This window comes from Heliconius melpomene, chromosome 7, assembly GCF_056956725.1.
Source record: "Heliconius melpomene rosina isolate 202511_hmr_F chromosome 7, ASM5695672v1, whole genome shotgun sequence".
Taxonomy (NCBI): domain Eukaryota; kingdom Metazoa; phylum Arthropoda; class Insecta; order Lepidoptera; family Nymphalidae; genus Heliconius; species Heliconius melpomene.
This window is the reverse complement of record NC_140395.1, coordinates 13,967,552-13,988,007: the sequence shown is the minus strand read 5'-3', so window position 1 is coordinate 13,988,007 and position 20,456 is coordinate 13,967,552. Positions and strand designations below refer to the sequence as shown.

Genomic DNA, 20,456 nt, shown 5'->3' with positions numbered 1-20,456 from the left:
ACTTATATAGCCAAATTATCTGTAATGTTCCAACCATTAAAGACTTAAATAAAATACAAATACAACCTAATTGTATATTTGTAGAGAACACAAATCACTATTGTCGACAAAACATTTGTGATCATTTTTGATGTGAGTAATTCCAAGTATAAATAATAGAAACTGGTTCAAAAATATAATTAATCTGTAAGTTACAAAATCAAAATAATAGATTGCATGGGAAAATTAATATTAAGTAAAATAAACTTAACATTTTGTCTCTCATACACAGATAATTTGCTGTTAACTCTATGGATTCATACAGTTTCAAACTTTTAACTATTTAGTTTAGTGACAGTGATCACTCTTTGGATATATATGTTTTGTTTTGTGACTTCTGTCACTGTGCTTTAAAATTTCAAATTGTCAAAGTAGACTGCACGGATTGTATTTGCAGGTACGATTTACCGATACCAAACATTTCATTATTTATTTCTTCTAATTCGTTAATAATTTAGTTTATATCGGTGTACTTTTCTTATTAAATAATATTTTTCCTTTTCAGGATTCGTGTTGACTGCCCAGAGTCCACGAATTCGTTTGTAGTTTCCCCTCCCTAAAGTTGTTTAACGAGATTTGTTTATCAGGTGAATATGATACATATGTACATTAGTACTTGAGAAAAATATAATTTTATCATAAAATATTACATTTGTATTCTAAATAATGATTCATAAATTTTTCAGATATCTATTGAAAATGTCTCAAACGCTAACGTTCGGTGACTCATGCGCCCCGATAACTTGTCATGCGTGGAATAAAGAGAGAAATCGTGAGTTATAACATTTTCAGTTCAACAAGTTCAGTTATTCAATTAGGCTTTATTAATTAATAATGTGTAATTGTTGATAAGAAAAAAAAAAATAGCTTTATTCTCATAGTTTTTTTATAAGTTGAGTCGCTGAGACTTCCCAGTAAATAATCAAGGATACTTGTGTTGGGAATGACTCGCTTCTCCGTTTGGTACATTTAAGCTTAGAGAATAGTTAATAGATATAACAGAAAACAAATAAGGGGGCCGTAAATGTAGGCATTTGTGCCTGTGCATGAGTGTGTGTGTGCGTGCGTGAGTGCCTGTGTCTGTGTGTGTTCTGTGTGTGTGTGTGTGCGCATGAGGTATGAGAGGGTTGTCTGTGACTGTCCTGTTCTATATATTTATCTGTGCATTGTGAATGTATTAAAAGTTGTAAGCTAAAGACTTTCAGAGTGAAATGTTTATTACTATTCACCACCTGCACCTTCATTTGCATATTACTTGCATATTACCCCAAACCCAATACTGTAGCAAAATATACTATATGCAGTACACCAGCCCTTCCTATGCGTAAAAGCTATCCTGGAACACATTTTTTTTAATTGGACATTGTGAAGAACAGATTAGCTTACTATTAATTGTATCTTTATTTTTTTTAAGATACACATTTTATCTTACATGCAGCAGGTTAGGCAAAAAAACCTAATATCTAACTATCACCTCAATTTCATTTTCTCAACCCAAGTTTAAGAGATTGTAAATTAAGTAGTGGAACTCATTGTTTCACTTCGCCTTACAGAGCTGAGAAATGTAAATAAATCTTTGGGGATCGCACCCACAACCATCACATTCATATACAACTGTGCCACAACAGTCACAACGCAAAATTGCCTAAGCCAACAAAAATTAAAGCATACAAATATTTTCTATTACAGAAATAGCCTTTTCACCCAACAATAATGAAGTCCACATTTATCAAAAAGAAGGTACCGAGTGGAAACAGACTAACAATCTTGTCGAACATGACATGAGAGTGATGGGCATTGACTGGGCACCTAATACAAACCGAATAGTCACTTGTTCAGTCGACCGTAATGCCTATGTCTGGACACAGGATGAAGACGGGAAGTGGAATACAACTTTAGTATTGCTACGTATTAATAGGGCTGCCACATGTGTTAAATGGTCACCCATGGAGAACAAATTTGCTGTAGGTTCTGGAGCTAGACTGATATCTATCTGTTATTTTGAGAAAGAAAATAATTGGTGGGTCTCCAAGCATATTAAGAAACCGATACGTTCCACTATAACCACTTTGGATTGGCATCCTAACAATATACTTTTGGTTGCGGGTTCAACTGATTTCAAGGTGCGAGTATTCTCAGCTTATATTAAAGATATTGAAGATCAGCCCGGACCTAATGTCTGGGGATCTAAGCTTCCTCTTGGGCAATTATTAGCAGAGTTTCCTTCGACCGGCAGTGGGTGGGTCCATAGTGTTTCTTTCTCAGCCAGTGGTAACAAAGTGTCATGGGTTGGCCATGACAGTTCAATTAACGTGGCCGACGCGGCTGAAGGCAAGACTGTTTACAAAATAAAGACTGAATATCTGCCATTTTTGGATTGCATTTGGATTTCTGACAACTACCTCATTGTCGCTGGTCATAGCTGTATACCGTTGCTTTACTCTCATGAAGGGGATGAAATTAAATTTATTGCCAAATTAGATAATACTCAAAGGAAAGAGTCCGGTGGATTATCAGCTATGAAGAAATTCCAGTCGTTGGATCGTCAAGCACGTATCGAGACCAGCGATACCTTCTTGGATTCTATACATCAGAATGCTATTACTTGTATTAATCTGTATAAAGGAACTAAGGCTGATGCAGTCAAGTTCAGCACTTCTGGTTTAGATGGTCAACTAGTTATATGGGACCTGGTCTCCCTAGAAAAAACCTTTGACGGTCTCAAAATATTCTAATGAAAGACAAAACAAATGTTTTATTATATTTATTTATAAGTGATAATATAATCAGTTTGCTTACGAGTCCCGAGATCACTCAATAAGATAATTAAAAGGAAAGCTGTGAAAAAACATCAAAATCACAGTTTGTTCAGTCTAGCGAGAAATGAAAGAAGCTTCACGCGTATCCCGCACATAGCGGGAAAGGTAGAGGGAACGTAGTGTTTAGACACTGTTCTCTAATAAGAAAAAACAAGCAGTGAGTGATATCAGCTCGGTATTATAAAAACTTCAAATATACACAATAAACTATAATTATTAAATAGTTACAACATCTATGTTTTATACAATTTAAATTTTAACTTCAATAATAATCAAATAATTTATATAATATTATTATAATAAATATTAGGACAACTATGCACTATGTAATAGATCACTTTTAATACTACTGAAGTACTGTCATTAAATTTAAATAGAAATCAAACGTGTTTTTTATTGAGACAAGCCTTATTAAATACATAATATATATAACTACCCCGGCTCGTCGTAACGTCGTACATTACTAAACTATAAGGCCATTCGTTTTAAGATACAGCAGACTCGATTATCCGGCCCTCAGTTATTCGGATACAGATTTATTCGGGCTACAATACGATTGGATGACTAAAAGGTAGTCTTTGAAAAAAGTATGAAAGAATATTAAAAAACAAGAATAATTATTTTAATAAACATGATATTTTTTCTTGAAACCTTTAATAAACACAACATTATATACAAAACAAGAAAATCGTTTGTCAAAATAATCGATTATTTGAATAGCCTAGCAATCAGTCCGGATAATCGGGTGTCCACCGACATAATTAATTTATTGCGTATTGCTAACAATATTGAATACGGGTCCTATGCGTATGAAGACGCGTCGCAACACCGACCGCAGCTCCGGCTTCAGATCGAAGCAGGTTATTTCACATAACACCGGGTAGTAGCTCGATACGTGCGCTGCAAACTGAAAAAACAAATATTAGGGTTAGGTTATTTAACGTGTTCAAATTCAAATATTTTTATTCAAAATAAAGTTACAAGGTTCGTTTTTTGAACGTCAAATAATTTACCATCAGTTCACTTAAGTTAGTGCCTCAGACCTGAGAAGAACCGGTGCAAGAAACTCAGCGGGGCTTATTTTTTTAAAATTTTAAACAAATACATATTTAATTATTTGTTTGTGTTTGTGTTGAGGTTAAAATGGTTTTTAAGATGTTTTCCTTAATATAAGGAAAGTTTTAACCTACTAAGTAAGGTAAAGACGGTCGACGAGTCGTGGCCACCCTAAAGTTAGCTGTAGCTAGTAGCTCTATGGCCTGTTCTTCTCAAAACGTGCAAAAGTTTCAGACATCCTGACTTAGGACTTTTATAGTTAAACAAATTTAAAATATTCTTTATTTAATTAGATCATTTTTAAGTTTCAATGTTGTCAGTCCGTCATAAAATACGTCTTGAGAGATCTAAAATTATATTTAAAGTAAAGAAAATATAGTAAACTGATATTAGCGCATTTTATTTCTAGATAATACTGGATTTTATAAAACTTTAGCTCTTCAATTCTTTAGGATAGAATAGAATTTTCTTTAAAATACAACCTGGAATCTGGGAACCTATTTTTAAAACACTCCGTTTCCAACTTTCTGCCGAATTCTGGAGACATTGCACGTTGAGTGGTGGAAGTGTCGCGCTTTGTCTCGTTACCAGAGCGAATAAAATGAAAATATTAAATATCTCATCTTAGGAATAGAACCCACATGTCGTGTGCCACAATTTTAAATATTCAATTGGATTAAATGATATGATAGATGTCACCATAACACTCGCCATTACACAGCAAGGTACAAAAAGAATAGTATTCATTTATATATATTATCGATGACGTTAAACGTATTTAACCGAAATAAACATCTTTCTTATACCATTTTTAACCCAACTTTTTTGGGTTATTTAAATTTTGACATTTTATTATGGTGTAATAATAAACACCTAAATATGCTGTACAAATAAAATTGTAATATTTTAAGAACAATATACTTCCTAGTAAGAGGTAACTGACTAATAATCAAAAAAATTATCTAAATGACTTAATAATAATTTATTTTGTTTAGAATTTGAATGTTAAAAAATCAGCTTTACGCTTTATCCCGCATATAGCAGAATAGGCAGAGTGAATCTAGTGTTAAAACACTCCGTTTTATCTAAATCCGTACAGTAGTTTTTTCGTGAAAATGGTATAAACATCCATCCTCACAAATATGCAGAAAACATATACACTAACAAGCTATAATCAATAAATATCAATTAACACAATCTATTCTAAAGTGTTAAATTTTCAAATACGCTTAAGTAGTGTTGTAATCACGATAACATCTTATCAGTGAGAGATATGACGTACTTATAATAAAATCCAACATTAGCCGCTAAGTTCAACATATGAGTAACGTTAAATTTAATATGCAAAGTGTATAATCGCGACGGATCGAACGGTGAATATCCGTTTTGCGGTTGATATTGTATACAGGTTGAAATTTTATTGACAAAACCGTTATAACTATACCCTATTTGCAGATTTTTAATCAAGTCAAATCAGCTTGACGCTGTATCCCGAGCACAGCATGGTAGGCAGAGGGAACCTAGTGTTAAGACACTCCGATCCCCGTATGGGGATCGAACCCACAACGGTCATTTCTTTCTTCACTTTAGAAGTTATGTTTCGTGGCAAAACTCAACGCCGCACTTTGTCTAATCAAATCAGAGAAGCATTTATGTATAATTAATATTGGCCTATCCCTTCAACAAATAATATAGCATTGAATAACCAAAAAAATAAGGTCGTATCTTGTAAAACGAAGAATTAATCTTGTTATTTAATTATTTTCCCTAGCAAAAAAAAATAAACAATTTATTTTTATGAAGCATGTATTAAAAGTTTATGTACGAATATGTATAAAAATTCAACCACGCAATTTTTATGTCACAAACGTACACAATATATTACACACTACTCACAAGCAGATTCATACTCATGCGCTATAAATAATATTTTTTTACTCATAAATATTACTAAAAAAATCAAGTATACTCACTCTTTCATCAGGCATTTTCAATATTCTAGTGAGAATAAGTAATAGTATCGAGGTCCACGCGTCCCTGTGAGCTTCGTTCGTTAAAGAGCCAAAATATTCGAGAGCCTCACAAGATATCGTTATCAAGCTCTTCTGTACCGCTGGCCAGTGACTTCTCCGAGCTTCATCACTGTACATTTTGAATAATATTCGGAGAACGCACGCCAACGATTGCGTTTCTTGTTTCAACATGTTAGGTTTCACTGATCCTTTGAAATTGGCTTTCCATAGGACGTTTCTTTGCGCGTTGTTCGTGTTAAATGTTTTCGCAAATCGATGACTGCACATCAAGCACTCCACGAGTCGCAGTAGATGAGGTGAGCTGAGGAGCCTGTACATGCCTTGTTCTTCACGCTGACATTCTTGTTCAGTTCCAGGAGTACCACCAGTTAACTCTGCAGCAGCTAAGGCTAGTGTTTCGGCGTCTTCCTTCCGTGACGTGGCAGGATAAAAGACAATGTTGTCGATCGTTTGGATAAGTTCTAACTGTACCACACATTTTATAAGAAGACTATTAAAGACTCGATTGGATGACTTGATCTCATCTCCTCCTTGTGGCTTCTTTAAGATACCATGGCGGACTTGAGGAGTCTCGCCGTCCTCGTTTTCTTCAGGTTTCCAAGTAAGTAACGTGGTGGGTAAAGTACTGTTAAAAATATCTAACATTATTTGGCAGGTTTTGCTCCAAGTATCCTCATCAAATTTTGTTCCGTTCGATATGACTAGATTTTCTAAGCAATTAGTACCAGATCTCGCTAACTGTTCATTGTCTTGTTGCACACACCAGTGAAGTTGTGCATAGAGCTGCTCCAGTAAGAGGGAGCCAAGAATGTCAAAGTATTGCGTGAAGACATCTACAATAGCGTACAACGCGTGGTTGCACGTTGTAGTCATCCATTCATTTTTCTCTAGTTGATGCTCAGGTAATTTCATAATGTCAAAAATCCTAAACAATATATTGAATAAATCTCTCCACCAATGAGGACGGAATGAATCGCCATGTGTTTTTATTATTTCGAAGAGAACAGTTAAGCCTCTTGTACGGACATCAAGTTTACACCGACTTACTACACAAGAAAGTGAAAATAGAAGTGGAAACCATCCCCGCAACCACACCCTATCGACTTCAGGGGCACCCGGCTCTCCCTCCAGCCCTGCGTGCTCAGCAAACAATTGGGGAGAAGTGCCAACAGCTGTAGCACAAGACCTAACTAATCTTATTGCTTCCATAGACGTATCAGGGAATTTAGCATTGCAAGCAAATTCAGACAGACATTTTACTGCATCTTGAAATGAGTCTATCATAGCTGAGAATTGTTTTTCATACAATTCTGTTATTATTTTACCTGTAGTTTGGAATGCTAAATCAACGATCGCTTCATCTTGATCGCTCGCTGCTAAGTGGAATACTGAGAATATGTTTTTCCAACCAGATTTAATGTTTGGTGCTTGTGAGTTTACCATTTGTGCAATGCATCTCACAACCATGTCTCTTATTGTCGGTGAACTATTCTTTTTCATGATATGTTCAAATGGCCGCAAAAAGTCTTTTTGGAATTTGAAGTTAGCAAATTCTCCTTTCTCTATAAATTTCATGGAGAGTTGTCGCAACGAATCAACTGCGAAAAATGCAATGTCTTCGTTAGCGCTACAACCAACCTTGTTGAAATGGTCCCCAAGTACTTGCCAAATACGGGACCACTGCAATCTGATACGGCCCATGTTGTAATACGATATTTCTACAATTTTCTGAAGAGAAAACATTCGAGGATTGGTAGGGTGACTTAATTCATCTAGTGACACCTGACAAAGCGCTTTTACAAATTCAACAATTGCGTTACCATCGAGTCTAGTTGATCCTGTAAAGATCCTGTCCACGGCAACTACAACGCTTTGCGAACTTGTTTCTCCTATGTGTTCCTTTACACTAGGATCTAATGCTAATAGGCTGAATTTCAACGAATCCGGTTGAGGTTTAATTCCAGATCCAGAGAGAAATTGAGGTCGCACTCCCGTTCCAATAAGCTGCGCTAATTCTAATTGCGAAATACATTTCACTACATCTAACCAGCTCGATCCCAAATAGTTCCCATCAGTATGTGCCACAGTTATCAAGGTCTTTATAGTATCAATATTCTTAGCTTTCATTTCTGTAATAGGTGAATTAGCTGTCAGAAGTGTAAATCTTGCAAGAGCTTGGACATAAGCATCTCTTTCAAGCGACATGTGGAAAATACAGGCAATGCGGATTGCACATCTGATACCATCCAAGCAAAGTGAAGCTATTTCAGGATCATCGCAATCTTGAAGACCTACTGAGAAGGCAGCAAGAAATGGCGTCCAAGCCATTTTAAACATCGGCCGTACGTGCTCCACGTGTTTGGCTGTTGTAAATTGTGTCTGAACATGTGAAACAGATTCCATTAAGTTCTTAGCTGCGGTCGATATTTGTTCCATTTCCATATTCCAGATCAATTTACGTTTTTTCTCATTAGATATCATATGTTTGCCAGGCTTAGATGTATTCTTCATTTTTATCTCATGGCCGGCTATTTCATCGTAAATTTGTGATAAGTATTCGCGTGGGAGATCATTATTATCACTTATACCACTATTTAGTTTAATATATTGCTCTTTTGTCATTTTGTTTTTAACTTGTGGTGAGTGCAAATCTGTTGTTAACATGATTATAGAAAATGCCAAGACATAAACAGTATCAGCACTAGTGAACAATGTATTATTTGGATTGCATTCACAGTAGCGGGCGGCAAATTTCTCCATCAGTCTATCAATTTTCTGCGCTTCACCAGGCAACCTGAAGCCCTCTAAGAAATACCGTAAAGCAGCCACAATATCCATATTCGAAAAGTTCATAGAATCTACATATGCATACATTACTTCTTTGGAATGATCATCATTTTCACCTAAATATTCTCCAATAAATATTTTATCTATTCTTTCGTCTGTCAATAACCACTCTGCTATTTCCTTAGTAGAAGTACCCAGTAGGCCTTGTTCTTGCAAAAATGTTACACCTTTCTTTGGTTTCCTGTTAAAGAGATCAATGCCAGTTTCCCACACCTCTTTTTGTTGCTTTAAAACTTCAAATTGTTCAGGCGAGTCTAATGTTTCTCTATTGCCAATATTACTTGATCCTGTAGACACTAGACTAAGGCTAGATCCACCATGAGACTTAATGCTTTGCCGATCTGTATCTTCTTTCACTGGTCTTTCACCAAGTGTAGTTTGCATGTTGGGATTTATGTAAAGTTCTTTACTCCATTCTACCATACATTTTAATATGGACACAAGGCATTCAAGTCCTCTGATTCTCATAGATTTTTCTTGATTAGGTGTTGCACCCAATTCTAAAGCCTGTCTACCTTGTGCTATCTTTGATACATCATTAACTAGTCTCTGAAAGAGGTTAGCAGCAGAGAGATCGCAATCGTAATTAACATATATGTCTACTACACTTTGGGCATCTCCACATATCCTTGTCAAAGCTTGGATTACCATCCATTTATGTTCAAAAGTTGAACTAGAAGTTTCCAAAATATTCATAAAAATTTCTTTAAAGAATACTTCAATCTGTTTTTTGAGATGGACTTTGAAGTTTTGCAATAAAGCTAAGAAAATTGCAAGAGAAAGTTCAAACACTTCGGGCACAGAGCTGACGCCATTTTTGGACAAGGCAACACACAGGTATTGTTTAATAGCTGTTATAAACATTTCATTATTTCTAAACACTGGGCCCGCATTTTGAAGGATAGAGAGAAGTAAATGTAAAGACAGTATTTTTGATCTCAGCTCATGAGACTTAGGATCTGGTGTACCATCAGGCAGAGGTTTCATTGAAAGTTTGCATAGAGCTCGGAAAACAAGGAAAGCATCTTTCTGAAGGACATGAGTGAATTTAGCTGTAACAGAATTATCATTTTCAGATGCAGCATCAACACTTTCTTGTGAAGGGATCCTTGTCATTGTTGTGTCAATATTTGTTTGTCCATTACTCTCTTGTGAAATACTACCACTGTCTTGCGAGTCAGTTGGGTTTTCATTGTTTTCAGGACCATTAAGACTCATTTCTGTGGCAGTTTTTTTTGATGCAATACTAATAGCATTATCTATGACTGAATCAACTATTTGTTTTGCAATTATTTTTGCTTCTAGCACTTCATCTATTTCTTCTTCATTTGGTGTCATTTCTTTACTGCTTTCATTTACTTGAGTTCCTTCTGTAGGTATATTACCATTTGGAATTTTATGACTTTCAGGGGGAGGGTTTGGTGTAGATTCAGTTTCTAATGCTTGGTTTTCCATTTTAGTAAATATCACATTTAGCATTTGTGTCAGAGTAGCTCTCGCCGTAGTTTGATTGATAAGATTTTTACTGGCTAAGTAAATATTGTAACAGGTACGGACAGCGAGGAGCACAGTTCCTTCATGGACTTCGACATGTTGACTCGTTATCACAGTTAGGAGGGCTTTGATTATTTGGAGTTGGACTCCTTCATCTGTTTGGGGGCCATTGAAACAACTACAAATAGTTTCAACAATTCTATCAATTAAAAGCTTTCTTGGTGTTGTAGAGTCAGGAATGTTTCCAGTCAAATGGCCATAGGCTATTAATTTTTGGAGACAGTCAAGAGCTGTCACAACTATTCTGGATGCCTTGCTCTGACAAGCCAATTCAAAGGGGAGGAAATATTTTTCTGCTGTAATGATGTTAGATGAATCATTTTTGGGTAAAGGGAGAGTGCCTGAAGTTGGACTTTCAGAAGCTTCCAATTGGCCTCCATTTTTTAATTCTGCCTTTATTTCCTCTGCAACAAAATAAATAGAATAATTCAATAATTTGCTATTATTTTATTTATGAAGCATAGTTTATTTAAATGACAATGTAACTTATGACATGACATTAACTAATGCCCTTGCTTTCTATATTATATTTCATAATCTATTAGTTTTTGCAACATATAATCAAGAAAGTTTTTCAGAAAATAGAATGTTATGCTTCACTGAGAGATTTGAAAGTGATTTATGAATGAATGACTGCTAGCACTTGATTATTATGCAAAATAACGTCAATAATATCTAGAGACATCCCCTCCATACAAATCTCAAGGTCACAAAGTAGTCTAGTTCACATGAACTTTTAACAATCTCAACATATTTAAACATAACTTAATTAGCAGAAATATGACAACAAATTAATAAAGTTGCAATGTTATCTTTTATGGTATGTGTCAAGATGGCCTTACCTAGGGCTACTTCGCAAGACTTTTTTAACTGACTATGATAGGACCTTTTAATATCCTTATCAGCTAATATTTTTTCTAATGCTCTGACTATAAACATTTCTTTAGTTTTAAGATTGGTTTGCATCGTTAGTTTATGTGTTAATCAATCCATTCGATCCAATAGGAATCGACTTATGTGCGCGGTGGTTTCGTCTTCTCATTTATGGTCATTTATACTTAGGCACCAATATATTTTATTTATTAATTTAGCTGCACTTTTAACAAAAATACAAATACAACATCACAAAACTTTATGCAACTAATGATTTACGTGAATTCATTTCACCGAGACGGGGATCTTTCTACTCACACCTCATCACAAACATGTCAATTATAAAAATGCGTTCAGAATTAAACTATACCAAATAATTGTTGGTGTCATATACAACAAAAAATATATTTTTTTAAAAATCTAATAAAAAAATTGTAAGAAAAATCATTGTTCATTTCTTACCTATGGAGTATTATAAAATATGAATATAGGCTATAATTTTAAAATTAAAACATAGTCCAACATGTAATTGAAAATATTAACTACGTAAAATTTTATAATAAATATTTATTGTTTTACAAAATACAAACAATACATAGGTACTATGTCCTTATAATACGTGGTCATAAAAAATATTAATTATTAGTTATTGTAAGAAAAAGCAGTGTTCATTTCTTACCTATGGAGTTAACCTTTCTTTTTATTTTTATCTGTAGTAGCCCCGCTCTTTTGACATAAATAATAGTTTGCAAGTATATTTTCAAATAGTGATCCTTTTCATTTTGTGTTAGTTTGTAAATAACCAACAAAATTGCTTCCACAATGACTGTAACGCGGGTGGCGGAGTCCCGTACTGAATTCAAATTAAAAAGTCTTCCAGAGGACGCTATATCTAGTGTAAAGTTCGCACCAAAATCAAATCAATTTCTATTAGTTTCTTCATGGGATTGTTCTGTGAGATTGTATGATGTGACGGCTAATATTGAAAGATACAAATACAATCATGAACTTCCTGTACTTGACGTTTGCTTTAGAGTAAGTTTGTTTATATCTAAATGTTTATAACCTCTTAAAAATTATCTACTCATTGTTCCAAAAAAAATATTACATAGAGTAAATAATTTATTGGAAAAGCTATCACTTTTGTTCATTTAATAAAAAGTATACCATAATTTTTACAGGATGCCGTCCATTCATATAGCGGTGGCCTGGACCAAACACTTAAGATGTTTGACTTAAATGCTAACAGTGAAACTATTTTGGGTGAACACAAAGGTGCGATAAGATGTGTAGAATTTGCGAACGAAGTTAATGCTGTATTGACTGGCAGTTGGGATGGTACTGTGAAAATGTGGGACAGTAGAGTGCCTAATTGTGTTGGTACTTATAATCAAGGAAATGAAAGGGTATGTTTAATTATTATAAAGCTAAAGAGTTTGTTTGGTTGTATTCTTTTTATTTTAATGAAATAATTCATAGTAATAACTTTTAGTATATTTTTCTTTGTTATGGTCATATGTAAATTTTTGTATGAAATATATTTTTTGAAGGAATATTCTATATGTATAAGTAGACAATTATTATTTTCTATTTATATAATGTTAACTAACTATTTCAGGTTTATACAATGAGCATAGTAGGCGAAAAGTTTGTAGTAGGCACATCAGGACGTAAAATATTTGTATGGGATGTACGTAATATGGGCCATGTCAATCAAAGAAGAGAATCGTCACTCAAGTATCAAACAAGATGTATCAGAGTGTTTCCTAACAAGCAAGGTTATGTCCTAAGTTCAATAGAGGGTAGAGTGGCCGTAGAATATTTGGATAGCAACCCAGAGGTGCAGAAAAAGAAATATGCTTTCAAATGTCATAGGATCAAAGATGGTGGTATGTTTTTTTTTAATTTCCTTGCTTTATTGCAAGATATACATTTTGATCAGAACTTGCTGCACTTTGCCTTGTCCATAGAGGGTAAATGAATAAACTGATTTTACAACTCATGTATCACAATAATTAGCAGACTGACACCTAACAAGGACTTAGTTTCGGTTTGGCCGAAGGTGCGGCCGTATTTTGGCCGAAACCGAAACTATGGCCAAACTGACGATTTTGGCCGAAACCGAATCTTCGGTTGGTCACTACTAAGTGCCTCTATAATATTCCAGGGAGTGGTGAGGGTTGGGCTCCAGAGCCCGGCATTACCTTATGCGAAACATAGTGGCATATGGCCACTACTTACCACTGGTTTTAAATGCTGGGAGTGAGTAATGACCCGGTCGAGTTTGCCCATGCATGTTACCATCGCTGGCGAAGTGACTCTCCCACACGTACTTAAGTCGCCTCTTACGACACCGTCACTGCCAGAGTGATCCTATTCTAAGCCAGGAGCACCCGTTTTCCTGTGTGTGTGGTAATTGAACTTGCAACCATCACACAGTTTACAGTCAGACACTTTCTCATAATGGATTACAGTGAGATACTAAACAGAGTGACTGGTTGATCAATACATAAATCAAAATATATGGCTGCAAAATATTTGCAGGAGGCTATTGCTGATGAGCAATTTTTATAGTTTTTTAGATATTGGCTATTTAAAGATTTTTTCTAAATCTATACTTCTATAATATAATAAAGCGGAAGAGTTTGTTTGTTTGTTTGTTTGTTTGAACGCTAAGATCTCTGGATCTACTGGTCCGATTTACTTTGTTTTTGTTTTGTATGAATGCTGCATTCTTCAGAAGTGCTATAGGCTATATAACATTACATTACACATAAATACTAATATATTTTAAAGTACTTTCTAATTTGACATGCAATTTATTCTGCCATGTTAATAACAACAGTCGCATCGCTACGCAACCGTTACCGCGACATTTTGATATTCATCCTTAGGAAAATAAATAAAATAGTCAATAAATTACATTCTAATAAATTCGAAATGACCTAGCCTTCGAGCGGCATAGTTTTAGTATGACCGACGCGAAAATATTCTTATAGTTCAAGCAGGCTTAGCCGCGTCCGGGTCCACTAGTATTATATATATAACGTAAATAAAGTGAATTCTTAATTAGTATTGTATTGGCTAGGTAGCCTGACACGAACTAAACTTGTCATAAATAATTTCAACTTACCCACTTGAATTCACTTTATTATTTAACAAAGCAAATAAGTACCTACATTTAAATCTACATAACAATCTTTGACTTTATATATGACACGAAATACGAAAAAAATAGTGAAATAAAATTATTTAATAAATTTTTCAGGCCTAGAAAAAATTTACCCAGTGAATGCAATAAGTTTCCACTCAATGTACAACACTTTTGCCACGGGAGGATCTGACGGTTATGTCAATATATGGGATGGTTTCAATAAGAAGCGGCTTTGTCAGTTCCATAGGTATGAATTATGTTTTAAATTAATAAAAAAAAACTGGGCCACTTGTGGCACAGGGGTACAAGCATACGCGACTGTAAACGCAACAGGTTGTGGGTTCGATTCTCACTAGGGGGAATGAAATACTTAATATTTTTATTTCCTCTCTGATAAAATAATAATTATGCTAAAAAAATCATATATTAATAATTGTTCTTTTACAGGTACAATACAGCGGTATCATCGCTAAGTTTCTCCCATGATGGTTCAGCCCTAGCCATAGCGTGTTCCCAACTAGACGAGACCCAGTCAGAAGAGCCCAAGCCTGAAGACACTATATACATAAGATATGTGACAGACCAAGAAACTAAACCCAAATGAGTGAATACTTAATGGCTTTATAGTGATGTGTCTGTGTTATATCTTGTTTAATAGTGATGTACACTACTGGTCAAAAGTTTGAGAACACAATGAAAAAGTATACTTTCTTACTTACTTAACATAAACACGATTTTTGCCACAAAAAAAATCTTTTCCTTAAATATTTCCAATATAAGCTTTCGAGCCTCATTTGTTCTCTTATCATCATACTGACCTAGCATTCCCTCGTAACCGCTTCCCGCAGTTCCGACCCATCCGTTCACCATATATTATTATTTTTTTCATCCCCTGTAAAGTCGTTCCTGTTCGCCTAATGGAGCTGAGGATACTGGCGCATACGCCGCTGATAAGAATACTCTTATTATCCTCTTTGTTAGCTTGAAGCAAACCCAAAGCAGCCTCGGGTTGATCAATGAAAAAATATGAAAAAACAAATAAAACCCCAACATATTTAAAACTTTATGTAAAACTGGGTTTATTTTTATGTTACACACAACATTTTAACAAAACACACAAGAAAGTTTAAACAGATTTTTGTTGTACCAATCTAAAGGGATGAAATAGGAGTTGAAAGTTTGTATGGATTTTCAGCACCGACTTTTATAAAATTTTAAAATTTAGACTTAAGAATATTTCTTTGAACATGTGTTTCATGTTTTATTACAATTCACCCTCTAAACTGAAAATAATTTCATAAACATATTTAATAAATATTCGTATAGTTCAAGCGGGCGAAGCCGCCCAGGTCGGCTAGTGCGGTAATAAACTTTTTAAAATCGATTTGTCGGGCTACCTCTTCCGCCTTACATTGAAGTTTGGATACAATGCTTGTTTATTGCCTTTTCCTTAGCTAAAAAAATATAAAAAAATAAGCTTTTAGGCAATCTTTATGAACAATAGAATATACAGGTTTGCAGATTACTTTCTATCACCAATATTTTGTAAAATATTTATTGATAGTAAAAGTTTTTATTCATCATCATCATCATCAGCCTGTCCTCGTCCACTGCTGGACATAGGCCTATTCAATGGCACGCCATGAGCTCGATCTTCAGCTCTTCGCATCCAGCCGTTGCCCGAATTGCGAATATCGTCACCCCATCTAGCTCGAGGAGGTCCTAAATTACGCTTGCCGAGGCGTGGTCTCCACTCTAGAACGCGCTTACCCCAACGATCATCGATTATGCGGCAAATGCGACCAGCCCATTGCCACTTCAGCCTGCTAATCCTTTGGGCTATGTCGATAGCATTGGTTCTCTGTCGGATAACTTCATTTTGAAGTTTTTATTAGTGGTCTCAAACTTTTGACGGGTAGTGGATATCAGTATTGATTGAAATTCATGCATTCTTTTGATAGGTTTGTTATTTTTTGTAAATTAAAAAGTAAATTGATAATAAAAGTAATACAAAATAATATACTTTACTTATATAGGTAGTAGAAGGTGACTAATAAAACATTTAACGAAAGTGATTATTGTTTGTATGAAATCAAGAAATAATCACTATAAAGCCATTTTGATGATTGAAATGAATTGTAGCTGTAAGTAACTGATATGGATATTTGAAATAAATGCTTAAGTTTTATTGATTTTTTATTTTTTCTTAGGTAAATAAAATAAAAAAATATAAAGAACAAGATGCTTTTTTATAAGCATCAAACGTTATAACTACGTTTCTGACTAGACGAGACCCAGTCAGAAGAGTCCAAGCCCAAAGACACTTATAAGATATGTAACAGACCGACGCTTTATAGAGATGCGCCTGTGTTATATCTTGTGCATATCAGTATTGATTGAAATTCATGCCTTCTTTAAGTTAGTTAGTTTAAATGAAAATGTTTTGATTATTAGGTAGAAAGCACAGCTTCACGCTGTATCCCACACACAGCAGGGTGCCTCCCTCCCTCTGCCTAGTGTTAAGACACTCCGTTTCCGTTTGAAATTACCTACAATGATCATTCTCTATACATGACGTTAATCGTTTCGATGTAACTTTAGAATTTGTTAAAGAGTGTTATGTGTCATAACTTACTTATTTCCAATTGACCGTGCGGGCGAAGCCGCAGATTTGTGCTAGTGACTGCGTGTGTCTGTACAGAGTCTAAGCCAGAATAACACGTTAAAAGCTAGTAAAACGAAATTTGCAAACCATATATGAACATTAAAACGTTCGCATTTTCTAATTAACACATCTTGCGAACCAAACATTCTATTAAAAAGAGCTGAAGTTCCATCAAAATTACCAGTCTTGCTATTATTCCTTATTATAATAGAAATAAGGAATATTTTATAACATGTCCTAGGTGTTTTAATTTTGCCGGCTATTAAGCTCGGGTCGAACTAAATTGGCAAACAATATTTGTTTGAGACCACCTAAAGTCTAAGGCTTTCTAAGAATCGTTACTATTTACTGTATTTGCTATACGTTCTCTTGTGGTAATTGAGTTTGTTAGTTATAAAGCGTAAGGAAGTAATTTTGTTTAATTTTATATACCTAGCTAGGGCTTATGAGTGTTCTAATTGAGATTGGCTAATCGTATAATTGTCAGTTGAGAAGTGCGGGGTAAAAGGTTAAGCTAAATAAATTTCGATATCTTTTCGAGACCATTTGTCTCGAGATCGCGTGAAGGTGTCGACTTAAAATGAATATCGAATATCTTTTGGCCTGACCGACGGCCAGACGCAAAACAAAGTAATCGTAGAAGGGTTTCCGTTTTTTAAAATTATTTAACCACGTGGGATTTTAACCAATAATTCTCATTTAAGTATTAGTATTTTCCGCGTACTCATAAATGTCAATTTATTGGTATTGATAGGTAGTAGAATGCATCATAATTTAAGTCTAGACTAGCCTAGTTATATGATAGGTACGAACAGGCTGAAAGTAATGAAAATCCCTTTTCGGTCAGAATTGCTTGAAGACGACTAGAGTCGTAAAATGAAGTATTGTGTTAGTAGGCGGAGAAGGAACCGCTACTGTTCATTTGCTTATACCGGTGTTACGTCTTATTTATTACCTTATAGTATTTGTATAGAGTAGTATAACAATCTTTTGCACGCGGATTTATACTATCTGGTTGTGAGTTCGATATTTACTTAGAAAAATGAAATTATTTGATTTTTGACAAATATAAAATAGTTGAGGCCGGTCGAGGCGCAGCACAAGTGATTGTAAACGAGACGGCTGGCGCGACGCCTTTCAACACAATACCTCCAGAATTTGGCGGAAAGTGCTAAAAGAAAGTGTCTTAAAAAGGAACAGAGTATTTTAACACATGGTTCACTCTGCCTACCCTGCTATGTGCGGGATACAGAAGAAAATATATTTTTCATTTTGTATTTTATAAAAGTGATATATGTTTTTTTATTTCCCAGCCCTAGTAAGACTTAAGTGTGGCGTTGAATTGCATCACATGACACGAATAATATTCTATGGGCGCGCGACTGAAATTGGCAGGATACGTAGTGAGGGATGTTTAACTATACATACAAGAAATCATAATTTATTTGTACCTAACAAAGGAGAAGTTAATTAGCTTGAATTAATAATTAAAATAATAATAATAAAATAATAAAATCCTCGTTTAGAAGATTTGCTTAATTTAAATACTAGGCGCTGTAAAAGTAAGAATTGTCGATAGAGATTGTCTCACGTCAATGCTATATTGACTGCTATCAAGTTCATTTAGAGTGAATTGCCCAGACTTTTGAATGAAAAGAAGAGTGAATTCACTTCGATCTTAATTAGACACAGAATGTTTACATTTCAATGGCGAAACATTTCAAAGTTTTAATAAGCTTCGAGAACTCAGTTTCAATGATTCTGGGGCACCTTGCCACGTAAAAAGACAGGAAGGCATGTATGAAGAGGTAGATGATAGTGGACGAGGGAAAGACGTATCGGTCGGACGGTCTGTTCTCTCTGGCCTAATCCGCTATGGATAAAGTGAAGCGTGAACTTTTAAAGTTAATTCGGGCAAATGTTGCATTATAGACTGGTAAGACATTTTACGATGTTGGGCAGCGAATCCAAAATGATCGTGAATGTTTAAGTTATTGCCAATTAGTAAAGAAGAGAGATGTTATGACGCTCCGTAGCCGTAGCGGAGTCTAAATGAGCAATTTAAATTAGAGCCGACACACTCGAACTTACGTTACTAGAAACACATAATTTTTTCAATATAGAAGTATAAGAGTACTTCTATATTCATGATCAAAATTTTATATTCTATACATAATCGAAGTTATTCGAAACTAACGGATAATTCTATTTTTTATTATGCCATAAATGAAACCGATACCGATTTGGCATTCGGCGAAATTTACATCTGTAAACTTTCCTTGAATAGACATTTTGCGTTCTTAGGTGCCGAATTTAAAATGACAGATGGATGGATGGAAAGAGAGAAGGGAGAAGCTGAGGGAACATGGTAGACGTATCAGTTGTGTATTGGGAATTAGTAGAGAATAAAGTGATGTATACTATACACTAGGTTCCCTTCCTCTTCTCTGCCTGCAACATGCTGCAAATAAATCTTAAAGATAAAAAAAAATTAAATCGGTTCTCAAATGACGGAGAAATTAAGTGTCCCTCGATTTAAAAAAAACAGACGACGAATATAGAACCTCCTCCGTTTTTGAAATCGGTTAAAAATATATAAAAGCTTAAACAGTTGAGGCGAACGCATAAAATATCTTAATTTTCATAAGGATAACCCAATAAGTGACAGGTATCGGGCGCGGTCGCGGCGAAGCGCGAGAGAGAACCTTACGGTACATGAGATTTGTTTGTCTTTCCATTTAATCCGAGTGAGGTCATACCGGCCCGGGCCTGGCCTGAGCGCGAACGACTGTCAACTCAATATTTATATATTTTTTGAAATGACAGTTTCGGACATTAAATAAAAATATTTTTAAATTTATTCCAAGGATATTTTAATACGTTTTTGTTGTAACCAACTATGTAATAAAATCTAAGAATCTAAATTTAAACTACTTGTAATAATAGTATTCTCATAAAACTTGGAAGTTATACGTAGTGTAGGTGATAATACAATATTTTGATATCAACTAGCTGGTGTGACGCAGCCAGGACCTGATATTGGTAAACCATTCATGTTTAGGCTCATGTAATTCATAATACCGAGCACATTCTATTATAGCACTTGGTGGAGGAAAGCGTGTTTTTTATTTAAGTATATATTTCATTTATTTCAAGGCTGAAAAAATGTATGGCGTGCACATATGCACGTCAAATGTACAATAGTTAGTTTATACTCTATATAATATTATTGAGCATTCCATTCGATATATACTGTACCAGAATTAAGAGTGTACCTACTTGATGTGATACATTCATACATATCATTTACATAAATTTTACCTTTAATTTGAAAAGTTTGCGCATTATAAATACCTAATATATCTTCGTATCACATTATTAGAAATTTGGTGATAAGAGCAAATATTTTTCATTGC

General features: G+C 34.7%; 3 protein-coding genes across 4 annotated transcripts; 2 read left to right on the top strand and 1 right to left on the bottom strand.

Moving 5' to 3' along the window:
• Window positions 1-276: 276 nt before the first annotated feature.
• On the top strand, window positions 277-3,244 carry Arpc1 (Actin-related protein 2/3 complex, subunit 1A). 2 transcript variants are annotated; one of them, XM_085188426.1, is made up of 4 exons: window positions 277-436; window positions 545-626; window positions 726-811; window positions 1,729-3,244. In XM_085188426.1, exons 3-4 carry the CDS (start codon window positions 739-741, stop codon window positions 2,772-2,774), a joined length of 1,119 nt encoding a protein of 372 aa, XP_085044552.1. In that variant the 5' UTR covers window positions 277-436; window positions 545-626; window positions 726-738; the 3' UTR covers window positions 2,775-3,244. The 2 variants fall into 2 exon arrangements, with proteins under 2 accessions (XP_085044552.1, XP_085044553.1); XM_085188427.1 differs by lacking the exons at window positions 277-436; window positions 545-626; window positions 726-811 and adding an exon at window positions 841-953.
• On the bottom strand, window positions 2,789-11,560 carry Sec71 (ADP ribosylation factor guanine nucleotide exchange factor Sec71). Its single transcript, XM_085188420.1, has 3 exons — window positions 11,191-11,560; window positions 5,888-10,752; window positions 2,789-3,765 (listed from the first exon to the last, which is right to left on the bottom strand). Exons 1-3 carry the CDS (start codon window positions 11,312-11,314, stop codon window positions 3,625-3,627), a joined length of 5,130 nt encoding a protein of 1,709 aa, XP_085044546.1. The 5' UTR covers window positions 11,315-11,560; the 3' UTR covers window positions 2,789-3,624.
• A 346-nt stretch (window positions 11,561-11,906) lies between these two features.
• Bub3 (mitotic checkpoint protein Bub3) lies at window positions 11,907-16,563 on the top strand. The gene is made up of 5 exons (XM_085188832.1): window positions 11,907-12,256; window positions 12,403-12,627; window positions 12,840-13,110; window positions 14,490-14,622; window positions 14,823-16,563. Exons 1-5 carry the CDS (start codon window positions 12,044-12,046, stop codon window positions 14,977-14,979), a joined length of 999 nt encoding a protein of 332 aa, XP_085044958.1. The 5' UTR covers window positions 11,907-12,043; the 3' UTR covers window positions 14,980-16,563.
• Window positions 16,564-20,456: the final 3,893 nt, after the last annotated feature.

Bases quoted from the DNA above. Each gene is read 5' to 3' on its own strand.
- Bub3 (XM_085188832.1), top strand. From the start codon at position 12,044: ATGACTGTAACGCGGGTGGCGGAGTCCCGTACTGAATTCAAATTAAAA. The intron at 13,111-14,489 runs GTATGTTTTTTT...TAAATTTTTCAG, and splicing joins TCATAGGATCAAAGATGGTG to GCCTAGAAAAAATTTACCCA. The intron at 14,623-14,822 runs GTATGAATTATG...GTTCTTTTACAG, and splicing joins CGGCTTTGTCAGTTCCATAG to GTACAATACAGCGGTATCAT.
- Sec71 (XM_085188420.1), bottom strand. From the start codon at position 11,314: ATGCAAACCAATCTTAAAACTAAAGAAATGTTTATAGTCAGAGCATTA. The intron at 10,753-11,190 runs GTAAGGCCATCT...ATTTTGTTGCAG, and splicing joins GTCTTGCGAAGTAGCCCTAG to AGGAAATAAAGGCAGAATTA. The intron at 3,766-5,887 runs GTGAGTATACTT...TTGTTTTTTCAG, and splicing joins TGAAAATGCCTGATGAAAGA to TTTGCAGCGCACGTATCGAG.
- Arpc1 (XM_085188426.1), top strand. From the start codon at position 739: ATGTCTCAAACGCTAACGTTCGGTGACTCATGCGCCCCGATAACTTGT. The intron at 812-1,728 runs GTGAGTTATAAC...TTTCTATTACAG, and splicing joins GTGGAATAAAGAGAGAAATC to AAATAGCCTTTTCACCCAAC.